Source organism: Erythrolamprus reginae, chromosome 1 (assembly GCF_031021105.1).
Source record: "Erythrolamprus reginae isolate rEryReg1 chromosome 1, rEryReg1.hap1, whole genome shotgun sequence".
NCBI lineage: Eukaryota > Metazoa > Chordata > Lepidosauria > Squamata > Dipsadidae > Erythrolamprus > Erythrolamprus reginae.
The window spans coordinates 6,549,197-6,574,856 of NC_091950.1; the positions used below are offsets into that span (position 1 = coordinate 6,549,197).

Here is a 25,660-nt window from a genome sequence, read left to right on the forward strand (position 1 = left end):
CCCAGCGCCGGGCTCCGCTGTTGCCTCCGCCCCCATTCGGCTCTGCAGCTGAGAGGCAGTAGCTAAGTTCACTCCTTTGTCTTCCCCGACACCTAGTGTCCGGCCCCACGCCGCTTCCAGCTCCCGGTAACACGCCCGACCTCTACTTGCAGGAACGGGTGGTGGGGCGGCGCATAGGGGCAAATGTTTCTGTGCGAGGTGGTCACGCTAGCAGCTTAGAAGGAACAATGACGGCGCGGCTACCTCACCGCTGACACAGCCCTTCCCGGCAGAGCCCTCCCCAACAGCTCCCGCTGCCAGCGCACAGCTCTGCTCGCCCGAAGCCTGGTATTGAGGCTGGAGAGCGGGCTTCAGGCTCTCGGCTTCAGCGGCTGCCATTGGGCCGTTGTTTTCGTGGTGGCTGCCCTGCGCTTTTTAAATGCGCCGCTTTCCTGCGCTGCTTTCTCGGGCAGCTGGCTTTACTGGCCAGTGCAGGGTGGCTGCTATGACAACAACGATGCCATGGCGTCCGCTGATGCCAAGAGCTGTCAAAGAGGCCCTGAAGGGGGACAGGGTGGTCCCCGCCGCCCGTGTCAGCGGCGAGGTGTGCTTGCCTTGTGCCGTGTGGGGGGGGAGGCGATGGAGGTCAGGGATTTTCAAGCAGCCGCCTTCCCCCCCCACACACATTCAGTGGACAGTTTTTCAATTGCCATCGCCTTTTCCTGAATTTCGCGTCCACTCACCGCGGAGGAGGAGGTGGAGAGGCAAGGAGGCGGGGAGGAAAGCGGCCCTGCAATTGGCCAATTTATTTCTCGCCTTTAGGGAGAGGAACTGTTGCTGCTCTGCCATAGGGCAGCAACAGTTTCTCTCCCTAAAGGCGAGAAATAAATTGGCCAATTGCAGGCCCGCTTTCCTCCCCGCCCCCTTGCCTCTCCACCTTCTCCTCGCTCAGCAGCCGACCGCGGTGAGTAGACAGGAGATTCGGGAGCTTATTATATTGATCCAGTAAACTCTTGTGAGCTGCCGCGGGCTGGTTAAAAGACCTCATCGGGCCGCATCCGGCCCGCGGGCCGTAGTTTGGGGACCGCTGGGTTAGACAAACAGAGAATAAAAAACTACAGACCAATTTCTCTGCTCAACGCGGATTATAAGATCTTTATGGTAATCTTAGCAGACAGAATAAAAGAAATATTAAATAAAATCATCAACACAGACCAAAATGGTTTTCTACCCTCCAGACAAATTTTCAACTGCACAGGACAGTTTTAGACGTCTTAGAATATGGTGAAGCCCATCCAGGAAAACAAATAGCTCTTGTCTTCCTGGATGCCCAGAAGGCATTTGATAATGTTAATTGGCAATACTTAAATGAGTTAATTAGAGAATTAAAATTAGGTAACAGATTTGAAAACATTATCAAAAATATATACACCACCCAAAAGGCCAGAGCAATAATAAACGGAGACACTACAAAACCAATTTTGAAAGAAAAAGGAGTCCGCCAAGGCTGCCCAATGTCACCCCTATTATTTATACTGACACAGGAACTACTACTAAATAAAATAAGAAATAATAAAAATATACAAGGAATTAAAATTAAAAAAGAAGAATATAAATTACAGGCATATGCGGACGACATGGTGTTCTTTTTAGAAGAACCAACCAGCTCTGGCCCAGAGCTAATCAAAGAAATTGAAAATTTTGGGGAATTTGCAGGTCTAAAAATAAATAAACAGAAAACAATGTTAATGACAAAAAACATGAGTATACGACAAATTAGGAAATTAGAAGAAACTACTAAACTCCAAACTACAAAAAAATGAAGTACTTAGGATTAATATTAACAAACAAAACAATTACACTTAAAAAAGACAATTATGACAAATTATTGCAAGATACCAAAAATTTTTTAGAGAAATGGAAAGACCTACAAATATCAATGTTAGGCAGAATATCTGTAATAAAAATGGATATTCTTCCCAAATTTTTATATCTTTTTCAGACAGCTCCGATTAACTTGGAACCAAACTTTTTAAAAGAAATCAATAAAATCATCTCCAAATTCATCTGGCAAAACAAAAGGCCAAGAATAAAATATGTGTATCTCCAAGATAATAGAATTAGAGGAGGCCTGGGGCTCCCGGATCTAAAATTATACTACAAAGCGGCAAGCCTAATTTGGATAAAAGAGTGGATTAACTTAAAAAATAAGAGAATACTTGTATTAGAAGGCCATGACTTACAAATAGGCTGGCATGCGCATTTATGGAAAGATAAATTGCAAAAACAAACTATATTTGACAGGCACTTGATCTGTAAATCACTACTAAAAACCTGGTACGAAATTAAAAATAAACACTACGACAAAATTCCAAGATGGCTTTCCACTATGGAAGCCATCATCTACCCAAATTTGATCGACATAGCCAAAACCATCCAGTACAGAGACATATTACACCCAAACGGGGAACTCAAATCTAGACAAGAACTGGAAAGATTAAATCATAAAATGGATTGGTGGACATACGCCCAAATAGAATCCAGATTTAAAAAAGACAATCAAACACCCGGTATTCAAAAATCTATGAACCCATTAGATAAGATTCTGATAGGAAATGAAAACAAACAAATAAGCAGAATATACCAAATACTTTTAGAACAGGAAAGAATAAAAGATACGACCAAAACACCAATGATAGCGTGGGAAAAAAATCTGCAACAAGCCATCCATATTGCCGACTGGGAAAGAACATGGACCACAATATCCAAAATAACCCTTTCGGCAGCATATAAGGAAAACTATTACAAATTATTCTACAGATGGTACCTCCCACCGGCGAGATTAGCAAAGATCCACCCAACATTATCAGACTCGTGTTGGAAGTGTAAAAAGGAAAGAGGTACGTTTTTCCATATGTGGTGGTCCTGCCCCATGATACAAAAAATTTGGACAATAACTCATACTTGGCTCACAGAGATTACGAAAGAGGAAATAGAACTCACACCGGAAGCTATGCTTTTAGGAGTTTGGAGAAAACATTATTCAAAACAAACAATGCTCCTCACAACACATATAAACACCGCCACGAGAATTGCGATAGCACAACTCTGGAAAAGTGATCAGATACCAACGGAAGATTTAATTATAGATAAGATATATGCATGTGTAGAGATGGACGAATTCACGAATTCAATTAAGGGAAATAAATTAATAGAATCAAAAAGAACATGGCAAAAATGGCATGAATGGGTTCAAAAGAGAACATAAAAGCAACATAATATGAAACAACAGTACAATTGAAACGACCTACAGTTACCGTGTATAATTAATGAACGTAATAGATTTTAGAATTTAAAAATATGAAATACAATGTATATAATGAAATGAAACCGGTCAAAACTTACTGTCAGAATGTTAACTGAGAATATGTATAATCTGTAATTCAAAATAATATGTGATGGGAATGATATAAGAAAAATTAATAAAGAGATTTTTTAAAAAAAGAAACTACGATTCCATCCAAACATTTACAAAAGTGCAACTGTGTGTCATGTTCCCCCATGCCCCATTAGCATTCATACTAACTGAACAAACTATGGATCAGGACAAATTCTACCTTGTGAACAGGTGCTCATATTCATGTATTGATTCTCAAGTCCAGCTGCTCTATGGATTGGCAACAAGAGACATAAATGTGTTTTTCCCTTTCTGCACAAACAAAATGGAGTGCTAAGAGGTCGGGACTATTGCTTTCCCTTGCAATTATCAGGAGCACAATAGTTGTTAGTATAGTCCTAGTGGATTTCAAACCACAGCAATCTTCCAAGATAAAATCTACTTTTTAAAAAATGCTTAGAGTTCTCCAGATGGGGGCAGGCAATGCTACATCACCTTGACTTGCCAAGAGCTAATTCTTGGGTTTGAAGAGACTCAAATACCCTTAATTTTCTCTTTGGTCAAAGCCCAAACAAAGGTAAGAGGAAGCATGTTTGAAATATTTTCCCCAAATTCATCCAGGTAGCATGCCCTAGGTTTATCTATCAAAATTTAAAGTGATGCCTGCAATTCAACCTCTGCCTTCATTGATTTCTTGATTTCAAGATTTCGCTACAGAGCACTGCACACAAGACAACTAGAGAGAAGAACAGTTTCTTCCCAAATGCCATCACTCTACTAAACAAATATTTCCCTCAACACTGTCCAACTTTTACTAAGTGTGCACTTCTATTTCTACTAGTTTCTTCTCATCATTCCTATCATCCTTTTCCTCCCACTTAGGACTGTAGGACAGTAACTTGTTGCTTGTATCCTAAGATTTTTATTAATATTGATTGTTTCTTCATTGCTTATTTGACTCCTCTGACAATCTTTAAGTGTTGTACCTCATGATTCTTGACAAATGTATCTTTTTCTTTTATGTACATTGAGAGCATATGCACCAAGACAAATTCCTTGTGTGTCCAATCACACTTGGCCAATAAAGAATTCTATTCTATTCTATTCTGATCTAGGAGGGGAAGTGAAAAGCATGATTTGGCTGCCTCTCCTGCTGTTGCTGCTCTTCTGGCTCCTGCCTCCAATTATTGCCAAGAGGATGCAAACCCTTTGTGTGCTGCCACAACATTACAAGATTCCTGAACACTATTATAGGCCTGGTGATCTCATTATTGGTTGGAATCTGCATTTGGGGAACTATTGGGACCCTTACCTAAACTTTAACAAAGACCCATATCCGTTTTCTCTTCCCTATTTGTAAGTTTTTTCTGGAGCACAAGTATCTAGTGCTCTAGATGTTGTGTTTTCTTAGCAATTCTTTTGTGATATTTGGGCTTCCCAGTGCAGTTTGGAAGGTTTTTAACTTAGTGATGAGGTTGAGGTACAATGGTAATATGGACAGAATGTCATGATGAAAGACTCAAGGAAATGAGTAACACTTTTCTGGAATGGGGTGCTGCAAAGATATCAACAGACAGACAGACAGACAGGCAGAGAGATGCATATACATACGCAAAATTCAATTTTGCTTTAGAATGATGGTCCTCAGCAGACATTATCTGTGTTTCCCACTGGAATCTTGTGTTCAGCAATGGTTGCCAGATGTGAAGAGAACAAAATTAGTTTACTTTATCAAAGAAGAAATTGGATAGAATGGCAAACACTGAAGCAAAATGAAGAAATGGGTAATGATAGAGGGATATAAAATGGTCTATTCAGTGGTTCTCAACCTTTCTTATTCTGCAACTCCTTAATACAGTTCCTCATGTTGTGGTGACCCCCAAACATATGTCTAGTGCCAATTCTCTCAACACCGCTTTAAGTTGATTGGCAGGAAGGTCAGAGGGAAACCTCCACTGTAAACACCTGATTTGTCGGGTTGTAAAAATATATTGCAAGGCACCAGAATAGAAGCTTTAGTTTATTTATTTATTGGATTTGTATGCTGCCCCTCTCCGTAGACTCGGAGTTCCTAACACCATGAGAAATTTGTCTTTTCCCATGATCTTAGGTGACCCCTGTGAAGCAGTTGTTCAATCCCCAAAGGGGTCCCGACCTCCATATTGAGAACCATTGTATTATATGGATAGGCAGCCTTTTCTTCTTTCTCACAAAGTCATCCACATTTAATCATATATTTTTTTTAAAAAAAAACAACCATTAATATTTAGGATTTCCTGCTCCAAAGAAAACCCACAAAGAAAGAAGACATCTCACACAAGCTTAGGTATAAAGTTTCACAATGTTTGTCTTCACTATAGTATAACACCCAACAACTACCTGCAGTTCCTGGCCTTGGTGTTTGCAGTGATGGAGATCAACAAGGATCTGGTTCTCCTCCCCAACATCACTCTGGGATTCAACATGTACGACAATGCCGACTGGAATAAGAGAGTTTCTTTGATCAGCTTCTTTTTGCTCTCTACACGGGACCAAATGGTTCCAGGCTATAAATGTGACCAGCGGGACATTCTAGTTTCTGTGATTGGAGGTGATGACCCCAAATACTCAATGCCGATGGCCTCCATCCTCAGCATCTTCAAGGTCCCACAGGTAAAAGAGCTTCTTTAGATACAATTATGTAGTAGACAAAAATAGAAACATAGAAGACTGACGGCAGAAAAAGACCTCATAGTCCATCTAGTCTGCCCTTATACTATTTTGTGCATTTTATCTTAGGATGGATATATGTTTATCCCAGACATGTTTAAATTAAGTTACTGTGGATTTACCAATTATGTCTGCTGGAAGTTTGTTCCAAGGATCTACTACTCTTTCAGTAAAATAATATTTTCTCACGTTGCTTCTGATCTTTCACCCAACTAACCTCAGATTGTGTCCCCTTGTTCTTGTGTTCACTTTCCTATTAAAAACACTTCCCTCCTGGACCTTATTTAACCCTTTAACATATTTAAATGTTTAGATCATGCCCCCCCCTTTTCCTTCTGTCCTCCAGACTATACAGATTGAGTTAACTAAGTCTTTCCCAGTAAGTTTTATGCTTAAGACCTTCCACCATTTCTGGAGACCTCACCTACAAAAAGATATTGACAAAATTGAACGGGTCCAAAGATGGGCTACAAGAAAGGTGGAAGGTCTTAAGCATAAAACGTATCCCCTGCCTTTTATTCTTTCAGCCACCCCTTATTCAAAACGTTCCAGGATCCCCTGCCTTTTATTCTTTCAGCCACCCCTTATTCAAAACGTTCCACGATCCCCTGCCTTTTATTCTTTCAGTCACCCTTATTCAAAACGTTCCACGATCCCCTGCCTTTTATTCTTTCAGTCATCCTTATTCAAAACGTTCCAGGATCCCCTGCCTTTTATTCTTTCAGCCACCCCTTATTCAAAACGTTCCACGATCCCCTGCCTTTTATTCTTTCAGCCACCCCTTATTCAAAACATTCCACGATCCCTTGCCTTTTATTCTTTCAGACACCCTTATTCAAAACGTTCCACGATCCCCTGCCTTTTATTCTTTCAGTCACCCTTATTCAAAACGTTCCAGGATCCCCTGCCTTTTATTCTTTCAGCCACCCCTTATTCAAAACGTTCCACGATCCCTTGCCTTTTATTCTTTCAGCCACCCCTTATTCAAAACGTTCCACGATCCCTTGCCTTTTATTCTTTCAGCCACCCCTTATTCAAAACGTTCCAGGATCCCCTGCCTTTTATTCTTTCAGCCACCCCTTATTCAAAACGTTCCACGATCCCTTGCCTTTTATTCTTTCAGCCACCCCTTATTCAAAATGTTCCACGATCCCCTGCCTTTTATTCTTTCAGTCACCCCTTATTCAAAACGTTCCAGGATCCCCTGCCTTTTATTCTTTCAGCCACCCCTTATTCAAAACGTTCCAGGATCCCCTGCCTTTTATTCTTTCAGCCACCCCTTATTCAAAACGTTCCAGGATCCCCTGCCTTTTATTCTTTCAGCCACCCCTTATTCAAAACGTTCCAGGATCCCCTGCCTTTTATTCTTTCAGCCACCCCTTATTCAAAACGTTCCAGGATCCCCTGCCTTTTATTCTTTCAGCCACCCCTTATTCAAAACGTTCCACGATCCCCTGCCTTTTATTCTTTCAGCCACCCCTTATTCAAAACGTTCCAGGATCCCCTGCCTTTTTTGCGATGGGGGCAGGTTCGTAAGGCGAAAAAAGTTCGTAAGAAGAGGCAAAAATTTCCGAACCCCGGGTTCGTATCTCGAAAAGTTCGTATCACGAGGGGTTCGTATCATGAGGTACCACTGTAAAAGTATAAACATGATTGTGAATACATGAAATGTATAAACATGATTATGAAAACATGAGATGGTTACAAATAAAAGGGAACATTAGGACAGTGACAGTAGGCACATTGGTGCGCTTATGCACACTGCAGGCTATTTCACCACCAGCTCAAGGCTGACTCAGCCTTCCATCCTTCTGAGGTGGGTCAAATGAGGACCCAGATTGTTGGCGGCAATATGCTGATTCTGTAAACCATTTAGAGAGGCCTGTAGAAGCATTATGAAGCATTGTATAAGTCTAAATGCTATTGCTATTGCTATACAATGGTCACCATTCAATTTTTACTTTTGTCTTTTAAAGATATTCTCACTTTTTCCAGCTCACTGTTGGCTTTGAGTTCATTCAGGGAGGCAGAAGAATTTACCCTTCCTCCTTCCGGATTAATCCCAAGGAATTTCTTCAATTTGTGGGTTTAGTCTGGATGCTCCTGTATTTCCAGTGGAACTGGGTTGGGATTATTGCCTGTGTTCGTGACAATGGAGAACGATTCATTTCAACTCTGAGGCCAATGCTCATGGAGAAGGAGATCTGCCTGGCCTTCACTCATATGGTGAAACATTATGCTTCTCCTTGGGTTATCCTGAAATTATATTCCCAAATGTGGGCTAATGTTGAAGTTATTCTTTCCTTTGGAAACCCTGACATTGTTGGAAGATTTCGTTTGACTGTGAACAAAATAGATAAAAGTCCAAAAGTATGGATCTTCACTTCCTTTTGGAAGCCACAGATACACCATCTTCAAAGTGGTTGGAGTATTTTAAACCACATCCATGGGTCCCTGCATTTGAGGGAACACACTAGCGATATCTCAGAATTCCGCAATTTCCTCCTCTCTTTAAACCCTTTGAATCCACAAGGAGATACGATTCTTCCATTGTGGTGGCAACGGGTCTTTGGTTGTGAGGTGTACAAACCTGGTCACTATTTTAGTACATGGAAAAAATATTGTACAGGAAAAGAGAATTTACAGAATCTGCCCACCTACATGTTTCAAACAAGTATGTCAGGTGAAAGCTACAGCATCTACAATGCCGTTTATGCTCTGGCACATGCATTACATGCAATGGTTGGATCTGGATCAATACTAGCCAGGATGAGGCTTGGAAAGGAGATCTCCAATGTTCAGTCATGGCAGGTAATATCTGTCAGTTTGTATTCTGTTAATCTGTTAAATACTCTATCAATGTACCTCAGAACATATTAAAAGAGCAATTGTTGGGAAAAAATTAAAATAACTATAATCTTTAGGTGAAAGGGGACAGAAGGAAGGGAAGACAAGAAGTGTAAATCAGTTATCTGTAAGATCAATAGAGGAAATATATTCATGTACCCTCCTGAAAGGCCTTCAACGGTTGCCTGAGTTTCAGGAAGGTGGTGTCACCTGAGAACAAGATGCCATGCTGGATGAATTCGTGCAAGAGGGGCGTACATAAGCGCACTTGAGTGCCTTCTGTCCCCTGTCCTATAGTCTCTCCTATATCTTGTATTTCTTCTCTATAACCTTCCTTGTGTATTATTGTGTATTGGACAAAATAATAATTAAAAAAAGATGCTTTAACATGGCAATTGTGGACACATTTCCATAACCTCTTCAGTTGCTCTCACTATGTAGGCTGAATTCAACCTGTTCCGTGTTTAAAATTCATCAGACTTTTCTGAATCCAAACGTAACGTTGGACTTTTTTGGACAGTGATGTGACAACCCAAGGCAGGCTCTTCCACATAGCCCCAGTTAGATAATACAATAACATAGCTGAAAGGGAACGGGGTGGCGCAGCAGGTAGAGTGCTGTACTGCAGGCCACTGAAGCTGAATTGTAGATCTGAAGATCAGCTGTTCAAATCTCATCACCGGCTCAAGGTTGACTCAGCCTTCCATCCTTATGAGGACCCGGATTGTGGGGGCAATAGCCTAGCTCTGTTAAAAAAGTGCTATTGCTAACATGTTGTAAGCCGCCCTGAGTCTAAGGAGAAGGGCGGCATAAAAATTGAATGAATAAATAAATAAATAAATAAATAAATAAATAAATAAATAAATAAATAAATAAATAAATAAATAAATAAATAAATAAATCCCCTGCTTAGGCAGGAAAGTTGGAAACCCTATATCAATGATGGTAAATCTTTTTTCATTTGCGTGCCACAAAGGGCATGTGGTGGGGTACTAGGATGCGTTACATGCTCACACCTTTTCCCTCCCCCCATGCATGCACAGCCACCACCACCCACTGCCACTCGTGCATGCCTCGTAGGTGAAAAAAATCACGCAAAGGACAAACCAGAAGTTCAAAAAAAGCACTTCCTGTTTGCCGTTGTGCTGTTTATTGAACTCCGGAGTAGGCCACAGCACTTTCTACCTTCTCCCACCACCAAGAAGAGACAAAGGGAAAGAAAGAAGATTGGACTGCTACCCGAAGCTGGCAGCTCCGTGGCCAGTCATTTCATAGAATCATAGAATCATAGAGTTGGGAGGGACCTTCAGGGTCATTGGGTCCAACCCCCTGCTCCATGCAGGATTCATCAATTTTGCTTCTTTTCAATCTTCTTTCTTTCTTTCCTTCCTTCCCTCCATCCCTCCTTTCCTCTCTCTCTCTTCTTGGTGGCAGGAGAAGAAAGAAATTAAAGAGAAATTAAATAGAAGCTTTAATTCTGCTTCTCTTCACAGAGAGATGTTTCCCCTCCTTCCTCTCTTGCTCTGTTTTCCAACTGCAGTGGTTATAAAGCTAGCAATCAACCCACCCTCCTACAGGGATTTTTTCCCCACCCTTACAAAACTGCAAAGCAAATATTCCCCGCACCTGCCTTCTGCAACCTGCTCCAAAACGTGTGGCTTGGAACAGTGATTGCTAGGCTAAAGAAAAGGGCACTGTTCAAGGGAGAAGAAGAGGCATCCTTGTAGCACCAAGGATCTCAGAAACATTGTCCTTCTTGCCCAATGTTTCTGTTTCTCTTCCTGCCCTTCTTCAGCCGAAAGGAGGATGGGACGAGGAAGAGGCGATCCCCCAAAAGTTATTTCCAAAAGTTTTTGCAGTTTGAAAAAGCGAGTGGGTGAATGTGTGACTTTAAACACTGTTAAAAAACAGAGATTTGGGGTTTTTTGCCTTGTATTGTGTTTAAAGGAGCTGCCATCCTGCCACCAATCCCAAAGTCAGCACTGGCCATGGTGGGCTTTGGCAGTGGGTCTCCCCACCTCAGGAGGGAGCCTGAGTAGCGAACTCAGCTTTAAAGCTCCCTCCTACTGGGTGGCAGAGGTGCTGGTGGGGTGGGGGGAGAAAGGCAGTAGCAGCAGCACAGCTCTGGCTCTGTTTTCTGGGCTGCCAAGCACTACCTGTGCTTTCTCTCACATCCTGCTTCATCCTGTCACTATGCCCTTAGCCAGGGGTGGGAAAAGGAAGAAAAGGAGCTTGTCCACTTTTTACCCTTTTGAGCATTGGATGCTTTTTGGCCATTAATTAGCAAGCATAGGGGGGAAAACCATTCTGGAGCACCAAAGGAGGACCTGTGTGTATGTGTGTTTGTCTGCCATGGTGGGTTTTGTGCTGAAAATGGGACTCTTTCTTTCCCCTCCTCCCCATTTGTCCCTCTTTCTCTCTTTTGAAAATGGGACTCACTTCTCTACCTACCATCTTCCTCCTTTCTTTCTGTCTGTCCTCCTTCCTTCCTAAGAGCCCCCGCCATACCCCTCTCACTCCACCCCACCTGACCTGTTGCTCCCAAGCTAGTCTCTTTAGGGGGAAATGTTTGCAAAATACAGAGTTTTTAATTGCTCATCTTCACGAGAAGAGCTTCTGTATTTTGCAATCTTTTTTTCCTAAAGAGAACAGCCAACAAACACATGGAGTTGTTAAACTCCAGTAAGACACCCATCTCGTAATGGGATGCAGTTTGGGGGTGACAAGTCAGGTGGAGTAGAGCAGGGCAGGTGTTCTTAGGAAGGAAGGAAGACAGACAGACGGAAAGAAAGATGTTAGGAAGGAAAGGAAGACAGGCAGAAAAAGAAATTTCTAGATATTATGGCCATTAACTCACAAAGGTTGTTGCTCAAGCTTCGAGCATTCATGCACATTACACAAAGAACATTATTATCAATATTTGTTTAGCCCTTATCATCAACGGTTCTGTTTCTTAAATCCCTCTAGTTGTGTATTCCATGCATGGGTTTCATTCCACCAGGTTTATGTTATTGGATTTATCATTCAACTTGTCCCCAATATTTTGGGCATTGTTTTTGAATGTTTTTTTTTAACTGACCCTGTGTTTGTTTTGTACATAACCGGTTTCATGCCTGAGAGTACAAAAATGATAGAAGCTGGGATGCCTTATGTGTGGTTGACAGCCTATGATTCCAATTTCTGAAGGTCTCTTTTGTTTCAGCTTCTTCCTTACTTGATGAATGTCCAGTTCAATAATGGTATTGGAGAGGAAATTTCCTTCTCAGAAACAGGCCTGGGATCTGTTTGTTATGACCTTCTCAATTGGGTTTTCCTCCCCAATCGATCAATTGTCCTTCAGAAAATTGGGCAAATAAATCCCAACGCTCCCCCAGATCAGGTTGTCACCATGCACTCCAATGCAATTATTTGGCCTACAAAGGTGAGATAGAAGATTCTCTTCTAGGGTTGCAGAACTTCCTAACTAAATTATTGAACCAGGATACATGACATCATGACATTTGGTGAAAAACCTGCTTTTCTTTCCTTTATTTCAGAAAAAAAATTATTAAATGTATAAACATTAAAAGGACAGTAATATTATGACAGTCTCATAATAACATGATTCATCTTTATTCCTTAACACATGTGTTAACTTAACCAGTTCTGCACAATTATAATTTTTTAATCATAACTCTCTCTCCAGTTCTAAGCTATACAGATCCTGATTGCCATGATGATGTATTGAATAAGATTTTATTTTATTTATTTTATTTTATTTATTGTTAGAGTTGAAAGGGACCATGCAGGTCATCAAGTCCAACCCCCTGCCTGAGCAGAAATCCTAAAGCACCCCAGCCAAATGGCAGTCCAATCTCCTCTTGAAAGTGTCCAGAGTTGGGGAGTTCACAACCACCGCAGACAGGTTGTTCCACTGGTTGACCGCTCTGACCGTCAGGAAGTTCTTCCTTACTTCTAGGTTGAATCTCTCCTTGGTCAGCTTCCAGCCATTGTTCCTCGTCCGGCCCTCTGGTGCTCTGGAGAATAGAGTGGCCCCCTCCTCTCTGTGGCAACCCCTCATATTCCTATATACAACTATCATGTCCCCTCTGGCCCTCCTTTTCTCTAGGCTATCCATGCCCAGTTCCCGCAATCTCTCTATAATAATAGTATTATTTTTAGATCTATTTTGCCTAGCAGGAAGGTCTCAGGTTTTAATTTAAGTTTTTGTTTTGTAATTTCAAAAATCGATAAATTTATTTTATTCCATGTTTTCTGTATTTCGGGACACGCCCACCACATATGGTGGAATGTTCCATTTCTATTTCCACATCTCCAACAGTTTGTTTTTAATTTAGGATATATTTTTGCTAATCTAACTGGGGCTAGATGCCATCTGTAGAACATCTTTTGAATATTGTCTTTGTATGCTATTGATTTCATCATTTTGTAATTCTTGGTCCAGATTAATTCCCATTGCTCTAAGTAGATATTGTGCCCTATGTTTCTTGCCCAGCTAGGCCAAAGGTTAATATGTGGCCTGACACAGTAGTAAAAAACAACAACACAGGGGAGTGAGAGATTATGCCACGTAGCACACATTCCTTTACGGAGAATCCAAAGCAACTGAACACAGGAAGGAATTAGAAATCCCTGCATCGGATTTGTCCTGATGATTGCCCTTGTGGGTGTGAGAATGGGAGATGAGCTCTTGACCTGGATGTAATCTTAAGGGACCTTAAGTTGGAAAGAAGCATGCTGAATCCAAATTGGCTTTGTTAATAAATGTGACTCTACGCTAAAGAAATATGATGTGGAAGTTGATTTATTCTCTCAGATGCTTTTTGGTTCGCTTGACAGTTTCCCTTGACTATTTCAGTTTCCATTTTATAATCAATCAGAAAATGATATAGTCTAGTTATGAAGTTTTTCCCCTCACCCAATAGTCATTTGTCCAATATTGAGAATCTTTCTTGGATTCTCCAATTTTTTGTTATCTTTTTGCCATCTCACCTGAAGAGCCGGGGTGGGGCAGCAGGTACAGTGCTGTACTGCAGTTCACTGAAGCTGACTGTAGATCTGTAGGTCAGCGGTTCAAATCTCATCACCGGCTCAAGGTTGACTCAGTCTTCTATCCTTCCGAGGTGGGTAAAATGAGGACCCGGATTGTGGGAGCAATATGCTGGCCCTGTTAAAAAGTGCTATTGCTAACATGTTATAAGCCTCCTTGAGTCTAAAGAGAAGGGCAGCATAAAAATTGAATAAATGAATGAATGGATGAATGAATGAATGAATGAATGAATGAATAAATAAATAAATAAATAAATAAATAAATAAATAAATAAATAAATAAATAAATAAATAAATTTGGGCATATGGCCATCACTCAATAATGCCTTGTTCCAGCAAATGTTGCCTTGGTTTTAAATTTCCTTTTTCATCTAGTATTTTATCATTTTATTTAACTGTACTGTATTTGGGTGTGTCATTGCCTCCATACTGGAGAACCATCTTGGTATCTTTGTATAATGTTGCTTTTTAATTTTATTCCAGGTTTCCAATAATGCATCTCTTATTATTTATTTATTTATTGGATTTGTATGCTGCCCCTCTCCATGAACTCAGAGTGGCTCACAACAAACAAAGAATACATAATAAAACAATTTGACCCAATTAATAATAATTAAAAGACTTTAAAAATATCCTAAAAATTAAAACATTCAATTAATATTCACTCAATCAATAAATTATCCAAATACATTTGTTGGTCAGCAGGGGAAAGATCTAATGACTCCAGGGCTGGTGGCAAAGATGAGTCTTCAAACTTTTTTGGAAAGCAAGGAGGGTGGGAGCGGTGGAAATCTCTGGGAGGAGCTGGCTCCAGAGGGCCGGGGCCTCCACAGAGAAGGCTCTTTCCCTAGGCCCTGCCAGCCAACATTGTCTGGTTGACGGGACCCTGAGAAGGCCAACTCTGTGGGATGTCACCGGACGCTGGGATTCATGCAGCCTAAGACGGTCTCGGAGATAATCTGGTCCTATGCCCTGTAGGGCTTTATAGGTCATAACCAACACTTTGAATTGTGTCAGGAAACCAATCGGCAGCCAATGCAGTCTGCGGAATGATCTTGAGATATGAGCATGCCTTGGAAGGCCCAATACCACTCGCGCAGCTGCATTTTGGATGATTTGAAGTTTCGGAACACTTTTCGAAGGCAGCCCCATGTAGAGAGCATTGCAGTAGGTGAACCTCGAGGTGGTAAGGGCATGATTGACTGTGAGCAGAGACGCCCTGTCCAGATAGGGCCGCAACTGGTGCACCAGGCAAACCTGGGCAAATGCTCCCCTCGCATGATGATGCTCTAAGGTCAGCTGTGGATTGAGGAGGACGCCCAAGTTGTGGACTTTCTCTGAGGGGGGCAGTAATTCCCCCCAGGGTAATGGATGGACAGATGGAAATGTCCTTGGGAGGCAGTACCCACAGCCACTCCGTCTTGTCTGGATCTGTCAGGGTCTGGATCTGGTTGGCACCCATCCAGACCCTGACAGCCTCCAGACACTGGCACATCACTTCCACTGCTTCACTGAGTGGACACGAGGTGGAGATGTATAACTGAGTGTGGTCAGCATAATGATGATAACTGCCCTTGGATGATCTCACCCAGCGGTTTCTTTTTTTAAAAAAATATTTAAACTTTTATTGTTAAAAAGAAAATAATTCACATAATTGTTATTACAGATCCAATACAGTTTCATTTTGCATATTGAAGTTACAAATCATATCTCTGTATCTTGTTATGCCTGACCGGCCTCAAGCAATGATTAACGGTCCAGGAAAGAAGGTCAGACACATACGTGCAGAGTTAGTCAGCAAACTTGTATTAAACAGTAAAGAAAAAGTCTAAAGCAAACGGTCCTTACTTTCAGGAGTAACACACAGGAATAGTTGAAAATTCAGTCAGCTACAAAATTCGTGGAAAAGCAAACAAATACAAAAGTCACAGAGCATAAATGTCCCAAGAGGTCTCTGAATTTTCACAGCACGAAAGCAGCAGCTTGTCCCAGAGTTTTCAACTCCCAAAACGCTGAGTTGAAATCCAAGAGCAGAAACTTCAAAGCAGAAACAACAACGCCACACAAACCACCCAGATAAACAGCCACAGTTTGCCTTGGCCCCGTTCCCTTTTTATGCTGTTAGCCCTCATTAAGGGAACCACACCCAGCCCAGGTGTGCTTATCATGCCTCTTAAAGCGATCCCTTCTTTGTAAGGCCCTTTGGTTGCGTAAATTAATGTATTGTCCTGCAGACGAACTGAGAGAGGATAAACTGTCCGACGAATTGCCAGCCCCCTCCCCGAGCTGTCTGCCAATTCTTCCTGGCTCTCTGCCACATCTTCCTGACTGTCTGCTACATCTTCCTGGCTGTCAGCCACATCTTCCTGACTGCCTGCTACATCTTCCTGGCTGTCAGCCAGGCTTTCACAGTCACTGTGTGCCGCGTCTCCCCCATCTGTGGGGGCAACGGCTGGCCCAGGCCCAAACACAACATATCTTAAGCAAACTATATACATTTCAATAAATTAGTAAAACCTATAATATTAGTATATTTAAATTTTAAAATGTACACTTATACTCTATATTAATATATTTAATTTTTATTGCAGATCCATTCATGCCATTTTCTCCATATCTCTTTAGTTTATTTAATTATTACTCCTTTGATTGCATTTGTCATCTCATCCATTTCAGCGCATCTATATACTTTCTCAATAATTAAGTTTTCGGATGGGATTTGTTCCTTTTTCCACATCTGCGCTATTGAAATTCTAACTGTGGTAATTATATGTGTCATAATATAAAAAATTTGCTTGGGGTAATGTTGTTTCCAGATCCCTAAAAGCATACTTTCTGGTGAATATTCTATTTCGTCTTCCACAATTTCAGTAAGTCACTTATGTGTGGTTTTCCATACATTTTGAATTTTAGAACAGGACCACCACATATGAAAAAAGGTTCCCGGGTGTTTCTTACTCTTCCAACAGGTGTCTTTAAGTTTGGGATATATCCTAGCAAGTCTTTTGGGGGGGCAGATACCATCTATACAGGAGTTTATAGAAATTTTCTTTATAAGCTGCCGACAACGTGACTTTACAAATATTATTCCATGATTTCTCCCAATCTGTTAAATGTATATTGTGTTGAATGTTCTTGGCCCATGTGATCATGGGGTCTTTAACAGTCTCCTCTATCCTGTCTATTTCTAACATTGGTATATTTTAGTAATTAATTTATTAGCTTGTCCTGTAAGTATTTTGTCCAAAGCGTGGGTTGAGATATTAATTCTGGGGGTTTCATGGTCTTTATTATACCTTGATTTGATTTGTAAGTATATCCACCAGTCCAAATTATGATTTTGTTGCTCAAGTTCTTGTCTTGTTTTCAATTCACCATTTGGGTGTAAAATGGCTTTGTAGGTTAGGGTTTTCGTGGGGTATATTAAATTTGGATAAACTATTGCTTCCATGGTAGAAAGCCATTTGGGGATTTGTGTGTAATATTTTCTTTTAATTTCCAACCAAGTTTTTAATAGAGAATTCCTAATCAGGTGTTTACTAAAAGTATTTTGTGTTTTATTTCCTTCTTTCCAAAGGTATTCATGCCAGCCTTGTTGTAAATCGTGCCCCTCTAGTGTCAAAATACTTTTATTTGTGTGATTAATCCATTCTCTTATCTGGGTAAACTAGCTGCATTATAATATAGTTTTAGGTCTGGAAGTCCAAAACCTCCTCTTTTTTTACTGTCTTGGAGGTAAGAGTATTTGATTCTGGGTTTTTTTTTGTTCCAAATAAATTTTGAGATAATTTTGTTGATTTCTTTTTTAAAAAAATGATCTATATTGATAGGTGCCATTTGAAAAAGGTATAAAAATTTTGAAAGGATGTTCATTTTAATTACTGCTATTCTACCTAATAGTGACAGTTGTAACTCCCCCCATTTTTCTAATTTCATTTTGGTTTCCTGTAGCATCTTATCATAATTATGTTTCTTAATAGTTGAGGTCTTATTTATTTCAAGATAATTACTGTATATACTCGAGTATAAGTTGAGATTTTCAGTACAAAAATGTGCTGAAAAATCCAACCTCGACTTATACTAGAGTCACTGACTTTCACTGACCTGAAAACTGCCCCAAAGCTCCACAGTTCCGATGTGAAAGGCAGGGAGGAAGGAAACATCATGGCTCTGGCAACACAAGGTTTTTTTTCTTTCTGCTTTTGCTACAGTCCAGCAAGCAACACCCCTCAGCTGCCTGATTGGAAGCAGGCTGAACCAATCACAGTTCCTCCTCTACACCTCTCAAAAATAAAGAGAGGTTTTCCTCTCTTTATTTTTCTTTTTGGCTGTTCTAAAATCTTTTTTGATATCATGAACTGCATTAAAATCTCCAATGATACAAATGTTTTCCCCGCCTATTTGTCTTACATGTTCTTCTGATTTGTATTCGGGGCATATATAACTATCAGTACCATTTCTTTGTATCCTATCTTGATTTTTATACTCAGTATTCTACCTTCACTATCCACATAAAGTCTCTTTGGTTGTCATCTTCCCTGATATATACCGTGATTCCCCCCTTTTTTTTACTCTGATAGTGCAGTGAATAATTTACCCAATTTTTATTTTCTAATAATTTAATGTCTTATTTTCTAATATGGACCTCCTGTAGGCATAATATATCTGCATTTTGTTTCTGTAATTTGATCATTGTCTGTCTTTTTATAACCAAATTCAAACTGTTAATGTTAACTGCAAAGATTTTTAGTGATTTCATATTTTTTCTGTTTTTTTGTCGCTGCTCTCGTCACAATCCTTTCTTCTCTCTTTGTCCCTTTCCTTTCTCTTTTGTCCTCAGATTCTTTCTCCTCTATTTCTTCTTCCCGGCTTTGAAGGTCTACGACTGAGCTGCTTCCTCCTTCTTTTTCTAAGTATTGTGCAATAAAGTGGTCTGCCTTTTCAAATGAGTCGATTTTTATTTTTTTCCCTTTCCATGTTATTAAAAGTTCCTCAGGAATTAACCATCTAAATGGTATTTCCTATCTCATCAATTTAGCTGTTAAGTAATGAAAATCTCTTCTTCTTTCTCTGATTCTCTTAGGTATCTGTTTTAAAATAATTATTTATTTTCCCTTGTACATTATTTGTTCATTTCTCATGCTTTTGTAAATTTCATCTCTGACCGATTTCTTTGTAAATGGATTTCTCTTGGAAGTCTGTGCTTCTTCGTGTAATTGATCTGGATCCTATAAACTTCATCTATATGATTCTTCACTCCTTCTTCACCTATTTGGAGATTTTCTATTAACAATTCGACCATCTTGTTAAATAAGTCTTCCTCCATCATTTCTGACATGTTCTGGAAACATAAAAAGCCGATTTCCAAAATTGAAATTGTGCACTCCAATTCCTTGTTGGCTTCTCTAAGCCTCCCTTCTGTTTCTTCTATTTTATCTTCTGTCTTTCCCATATTGTCTTTGCACAGTGAAATTTAGAAAAACCTGCTTTTCATGTAAAACATTTGAGGTCTGATTTGTGTCAGGATTAGAAAGGACTTCTTCTAATTGAATTGGCCATTAGTCAACAGTGATTTCTAAGGATCATTCCCATTGTAGAATCACACTTCAAATCAATAAAAGAGGCTCACTGTAGTGAGGGGTGGCATGAAAATCTAATTATTTATTTATTTATTTATTTATTTATTCATTCATTCATTCATTCATTCAATTTTTATGCCACCCTTCTCCTTAGACTCAGGGCAGTTTACAACATGTTAGCAATAGCACTTTTTAACAGAGCCAGCATATTGCCCCCCAAATCTGGGTCCTCATTATTATTATTATTTAACATGTTAACAGATTTCAAAAGGATCTTGCAGGTCATCTAATCCAACTCCCTGCCCAAGCAGGAGACCCTACACTTGCCTCTACCAAAGATAGAACTCACAACCTCCTGATTGTGAGGCAAGAGCTCCAATTGTAGGATACATCAGCTGGGTGGTTATTTAATTATTTAATTATTTAATTATTTAATTATTTAATTATTTAATTATTTAATTATTTAATTATTTAATTATTTAATTATTTAATTATTTAATTATTTAATTATTTAATTATTTAATTATTTAATTATTTAATTATTTAATTATTTAATTATTTAATTATTTAATTATTTAATTATTTAATTATTTAATTATTTAATTATTTAATTATTTAATTATTTAATTATTTAATTATTTAATTATTTAATTATTTAATTATTTAATTATTTAATTATTTAATTATTTAATTATTTAATTATTTAATTATTTAATTATTTAATTATTTAATTATTTAATTATTTAATTATTTAATTATTTAATTATTTAATTATTTAATTATTTAATTATTTAATTATTTAATTATTTAATTATTTAATTATTTAATTATTTAATTATTTAATTGTTTAATCGTTTAATCGTTTAATCGTTTAATCGTTTAATCGTTTAATCGTTTAATCGTTCAATCGTTCAATCGTTCAATCATTCAATCATTCAATCATTTAATCATTTAATTATTTAATCATTTAATTATTTAATTATTTAATTATTTAATTATTTAATTATTTAATTATTTAATTATTTAATTATTTAATTATTTAATTATTTAATTATTTAATTATTTAATTATTTAATTATTTAATTATTTAATTATTTAATTATTTAATTATTTAATTATTTAATTATTTAATTATTTAATTATTTAATTATTTAATTATTTAATTATTTAATTATTTAATTATTCAATTATTCAATTATTCAATTATTCAATTATTCAATTATTCAATTATTCAATTATTCAATTATTCAATTATTCAATTATTCAATTATTCAATTATTCAATTATTCAATTATTCAATTATTCAATTATTTCATTTATTAGTAGGCATTGTTAGGAATATCTCAGAAATTTGTTCTATGTTTCTATTTTGCCAAAACATTCCAATTCTTCCTGCCCTGATTAACCCATGAGCCAAATTTATCAGTCATCCAGGTCATGGTTGTCCCAAAGGTGCTTTTTCAAAAGGCAACTGGACTTTTTGCTTTTTCTTTGAAGACATTTCACTTCTTATCTAAGAAGCTTCTTCAGATGAGAAGTAAAAGAAATGTCTTCAAAGAGAACCCAGAAAGTCCAGTTGCTTCTTGGAGAAGCACCTTTGAATCATGGAATCATAGAATCACAGAGTTGGAAGGGACCTCCAGGGTCATTGGGTCCAATCTCCTGCTTTGGATTTCCAAGAACTTGGTTTCTTCACACCATTCACTTGGATCCTTGTGTGTCATTTTTTCATAGCAATCCAGTGTCATTCGTTTTCACTTCCATGCCAATGTCCTAGTTTCAATCTCCAGCATCCACTGGTGGGTCAGGAATGCCACTGAACTGAATCTCCCAGGAACTGTTCTTAGATTCTGATAGACCATGGTGGACCATGTCTGGTCACCAAATGTGGAAATGGATAAAAGAATCATTTTCAATGTTTCATCTGTCTACAGTATTTCTCTTTTCTAATTTAGAAGACACCCTTTGGCAGGTGTGTCATGAAGAGATGCCATGGAGGAAAGATGAGGAGTGTCCCAGAGGGCAAGCAACTTTGCTGCTACCGATGCACCCCTTGTTCAGATGGGAGCATTTCTGATCAGACAGGTAGGGCATACTTCAAATATTGTTGAGAGAATGTGGAGTGAATGGAATGATTGTTTTCTATGGTTTCTGTGGTTTTTTTTTAGATTATTAATTAGTTAATTGGATTTAGAATATTGTGTACTGTATATTTTGTATGTTGTGAGCCACTCCGTGTCCCTGGAGAGGGGCAGCATAGAAATCCAATAAATGAATGAATGAATGAATGAATAAATAAATGAAGTCTGTGGAGGGGGGCGGCATACAAATCTAATTATTATTAATAATAATAATAATAATAATAATAATAATAATAATAATAATAATAATAATAATAATAATAATTTACTTTCCATGTAGATCCCTTTTTTCCCTTTTCAGAATACTTGGTGCATTATTTTATTTATTTATTCATTCATTTATTGGATTTGTATGCCACCCCTCTCCAAGGACTTGCGGCGGCTCACAATATATCAAAAAGTACATAACAGTATGTAACTCAAAAATCCAAGTAGTATGACTAAAAAATAAATTTAAAACTCCAATATAGTTTAAAAAAAACATAAATAATTGCTTAAAAAATAAATCACCTGCAATCAGTGACTACTAGTTTGCTGAAAAACAGGATTAAGAGCAGGAACACAGGTCTGGTATCAGAAAAGGACAAACCTGATCTTGTTGGATAATGAGCTGTGATGCATTAAAAGTTGCTACCACACTTTTGAGTACTTCATTGACAATGGAAGGAAGAACACGTTCTTCATAGTCTAGTCCAAGTTGCTGATGTAAGATGGGCAGTTCTGCAGCATTAGGTCTTGATAGAACACGGAAGGAGATATTCACCATCTGCAGATCTTTGGATCCTGTTGGTGAGGAACTTTTGCAGGGCAAGGCTCAAATATTATGGGATATTGGAACCAAGGAATTCTGAAATGAAGTTCCTCTGAAAGAGGAAGTATTCTGTGGAACTCCACCAATGTGGTTGAAGAATGTTGCTCTTTGACCTCCTTCCACTGTAAAGACTGACTCCTGGATTCCATTGGCTGCAGACCCAGCCCCCAACAGCAACTTTAAAGCTGTGATCATCCCACGCAGGCCAGTAGGCAAGTGGCCAGCAAAGTCCTTCAGGCAAATCTATTAATTAGATTTGTATACTACTCTTCTCTGAGGACTCGGGGTGGCTCACAGCATATAATATGACAATACAATACAATGGCAAATCTAATTAAATTTAAAATTTCAGTCTAAAAATTTCAATATTTAAAAACAGTCATACCAGTTAAATCATACAACATACATCTCATTTTGTTGGCCAGGCGGCTGAAACCTAATTGCCCCAAGCCTGGCAACATAGGTGAGTCTTAAGACTCTTGTGGAAGGCAGGGAGGGTGGGGGAGTGCAAATCTCTGGGGGGAGCTGATTCCAGAGGGCCGCCCCCCCCCAGAGAAAAGTGACATTGTCTGCCTGATGAGACCTGGAGAAGGCCGACTCTGTGGGACCTAATTGGTTGCTGGGACTCATATGGCAGAAGGCAGTCCTGGATAATTGTATATCCGTCTCCCTGTAACCAATTCTTTATAAATCACTTTGGATCATGGAAAGATCGTTTCTTTTTAAATATTTTTATTAATTTTCCACTTTAAAAAAAACAATGTCAGTACAGAAGAAAATAAAAGAAAATTAAATTAATAATAGTATATACAGATATTAGCATTATATTAATATTAAAGTCACTATATTTATATTATATTAATTCTACACTAGACTATAATATAAATTAGTACATGCTTTTTTCCCCATTAACAAAATAATTTCATATATACTTCAATGATGGTATTCCTTCTCATGACATTCAGTGCATCTTTTTATGCTTTCCTCTGTTGTATTTTGGACATTCTCAGGACACATTAAAAGATAATGTATGAATGCCTAAAAAGCAACTTTTCTGGCTGATAGATATAGCAGTCTTTTTGTAGTTCTAGTATAAAGTGGGGAAGACCATCACTCTGTCATTGAAAGCCACAGTAGCCATGGAAATTCCCAGTGAATGGAAAATACCTTTTTTCCATAGCAAACTGGCCAGGCCAGCTTGAGAGGAACAGATGCATGTTGTTGGTAAATGTATCACTGGATCATTAATAATGAAGAAGGGTTGGTCTCTTTTGATCCACCATGAAATGCACAGTGGTTCATTCCATTATTTCCATTGGAAGCTGGCCATAGGATAAAGGGTACAGTAAAGTCACCTCTGAAGGTGAAATAACATTCATGGTGGATCTCTTAAATACTTACATAAAAACTCTTTATTCCAGATGCAGCTGAATGTGATCCTTGCCCACAAGACCAATATCCCAACAAGGATAAGGTCCATTGCATTGCCAAGAAGCCCCACTTCCTTGCTTATGAAGGCCCCCTGGGATATGCTTTATCCTCTTTAGCTCTTTTCTGTTCTCTGATCACAGTAGCTGTCCTCATGATTTTCCAAAAACATCACAACACACCGATTGTCAAGGCCAACAACCAAGATCTCAGCTACATCCTCCTCGTCTCTCTCCTGCTCTGCTTCCTCTGCTCCTTCCTCTTCATTGGTCGACCCGGGAAGCTCACATGTCTCTTTCGACAAACTGCCTTTGCCATGGTCTTTTCCATTGCAGTTTCTTCTGTGTTGGCAAAAACTGTCATGGTGGTTCTGGCCTTCATGGCCACCAAGCCAGGGAACAAGACAAGGAACCTCTTAGGAAAACCACTGACCATCTCCATTGTCTTAGGCTGTCCTCTGATCCAAGCGGTTTTGTGTGCCACCTGGCTGGGAACTTCTCCCCCATTTCTCAACATGGATTTCCACTCCTTTGTCAGAGAGACCATCATAGAATGTAAGGAAGGTTCGATTTTAATGTTTTATGCTATCCTTGCCTACCTTGGTTTTCTGGCTCTTATGAGTTTCACAGTGGCTTTTATGACCAGGAAGTTGCCTGACAGCTTTAATGAAGCCAAGTTCATTACTTTTAGCATGCTGGTCTTCTGCAGTGTTTGGATCACCTTCCTCCCCACCTACCTGAGCACTAAAGGGAAGTCAATGGTGGCTGTGGAGATCTTCTCCATCTTGGCCTCTGGAACTGGTCTCTTGGTTTGCATCTTTTCCCCCAAATGCTTCATTATCCTATTGAGGCCCAATCTGAATCGGAAAGAGAATATAATGAGGCAGAAGAGTTGCTGATTTATTGTGCACTGCAATTTTGGGATATTTTTGAATTTGATCTGATCTCTAAAATAAATCATGACATGCAAGAGAATGTTGTCCATTAAATAATTGTAAATAATGTGATTTGGTTAATAACAAAATATCTGTTAATAAGCAACAATGGTACCTTGCTCAACAGTAGTAACTGTGATAGGGATCTTGGAGTCCTAGTGGACAACCACTTAAATATAAGCCAGCAGTGTTCAGCAGCTGCAAAAAACCCCAACACAATCACTGTTCACTTTAAGGTGTGCGGCCACGCAGCCGTGTACCCCAAAATAACCCCCGCGCACTGTTTTCCAATGCCGTGCAAGGAGTTGGAGGTGGGGAGCGACGAAAGTGCGGAGACGCCGTGTGCGCTCCCCATCCCCCTGCCAGCCCACATGGGGGGCGGGGGTGGGTAGGCGCTGGCAGTAGACATAGGTTGAAGGAACGGGAGCTGCGGCCACCCCTGCCACCCCATGGTGCCTCCGGCCCCTCGTGCCCCTGGCCTCTCGCTGCTGCCTCCTGCCCACCCAATCCGTCCCCTCTCCGGCTTTCTCCTCCTCCACTTCCTGCCTTGGGGCATGACTTCTCCTGCGATGGTGGCTGCAGTGGCAGTAGCCACTGCGGCTTCTCCTTCTCCTCATCTGCGCTCCCAGCCAGCACGCTTCGGGAATGCCTGCCCCGCCCTTCTCACAGCCCTTTTGCTGGGAGCACTTTCGTCCCAGGCTGCCAGCAAGGGGGCTGCAGTAGAGGCAGGGCAGGCATTCCTGAAGCACTCGGAGAAAGCGCTCTTGCAGCCCTCTCGCTGACAGA

The 25,660-nt window shown here is 39.4% G+C and overlaps 1 protein-coding gene across 1 annotated transcript; it reads left to right on the forward strand.

The window, feature by feature from the left end:
- Positions 1-496: 496 nt before the first annotated feature.
- Positions 497-24,838, forward strand: LOC139160855 (vomeronasal type-2 receptor 26-like). Its single transcript, XM_070739672.1, has 5 exons — positions 497-624; positions 5,737-6,028; positions 8,201-8,361; positions 10,728-10,804; positions 23,934-24,838. The coding sequence occupies exons 1-5, from the start codon at positions 497-499 to the stop codon at positions 24,836-24,838; spliced, it is 1,563 nt and encodes a 520-aa protein (XP_070595773.1).
- Positions 24,839-25,660: the final 822 nt, after the last annotated feature.

Bases quoted from the DNA above. Each gene is read 5' to 3' on its own strand.
- LOC139160855 (XM_070739672.1), top strand. From the start codon at position 497: ATGCCATGGCGTCCGCTGATGCCAAGAGCTGTCAAAGAGGCCCTGAAG. The intron at 8,362-10,727 runs GTGGGCTAATGT...GCCCTTCTTCAG, and splicing joins CTGAAATTATATTCCCAAAT to CCGAAAGGAGGATGGGACGA. The intron at 10,805-23,933 runs GTGGGTGAATGT...TCTTTATTCCAG, and splicing joins TTTGCAGTTTGAAAAAGCGA to ATGCAGCTGAATGTGATCCT.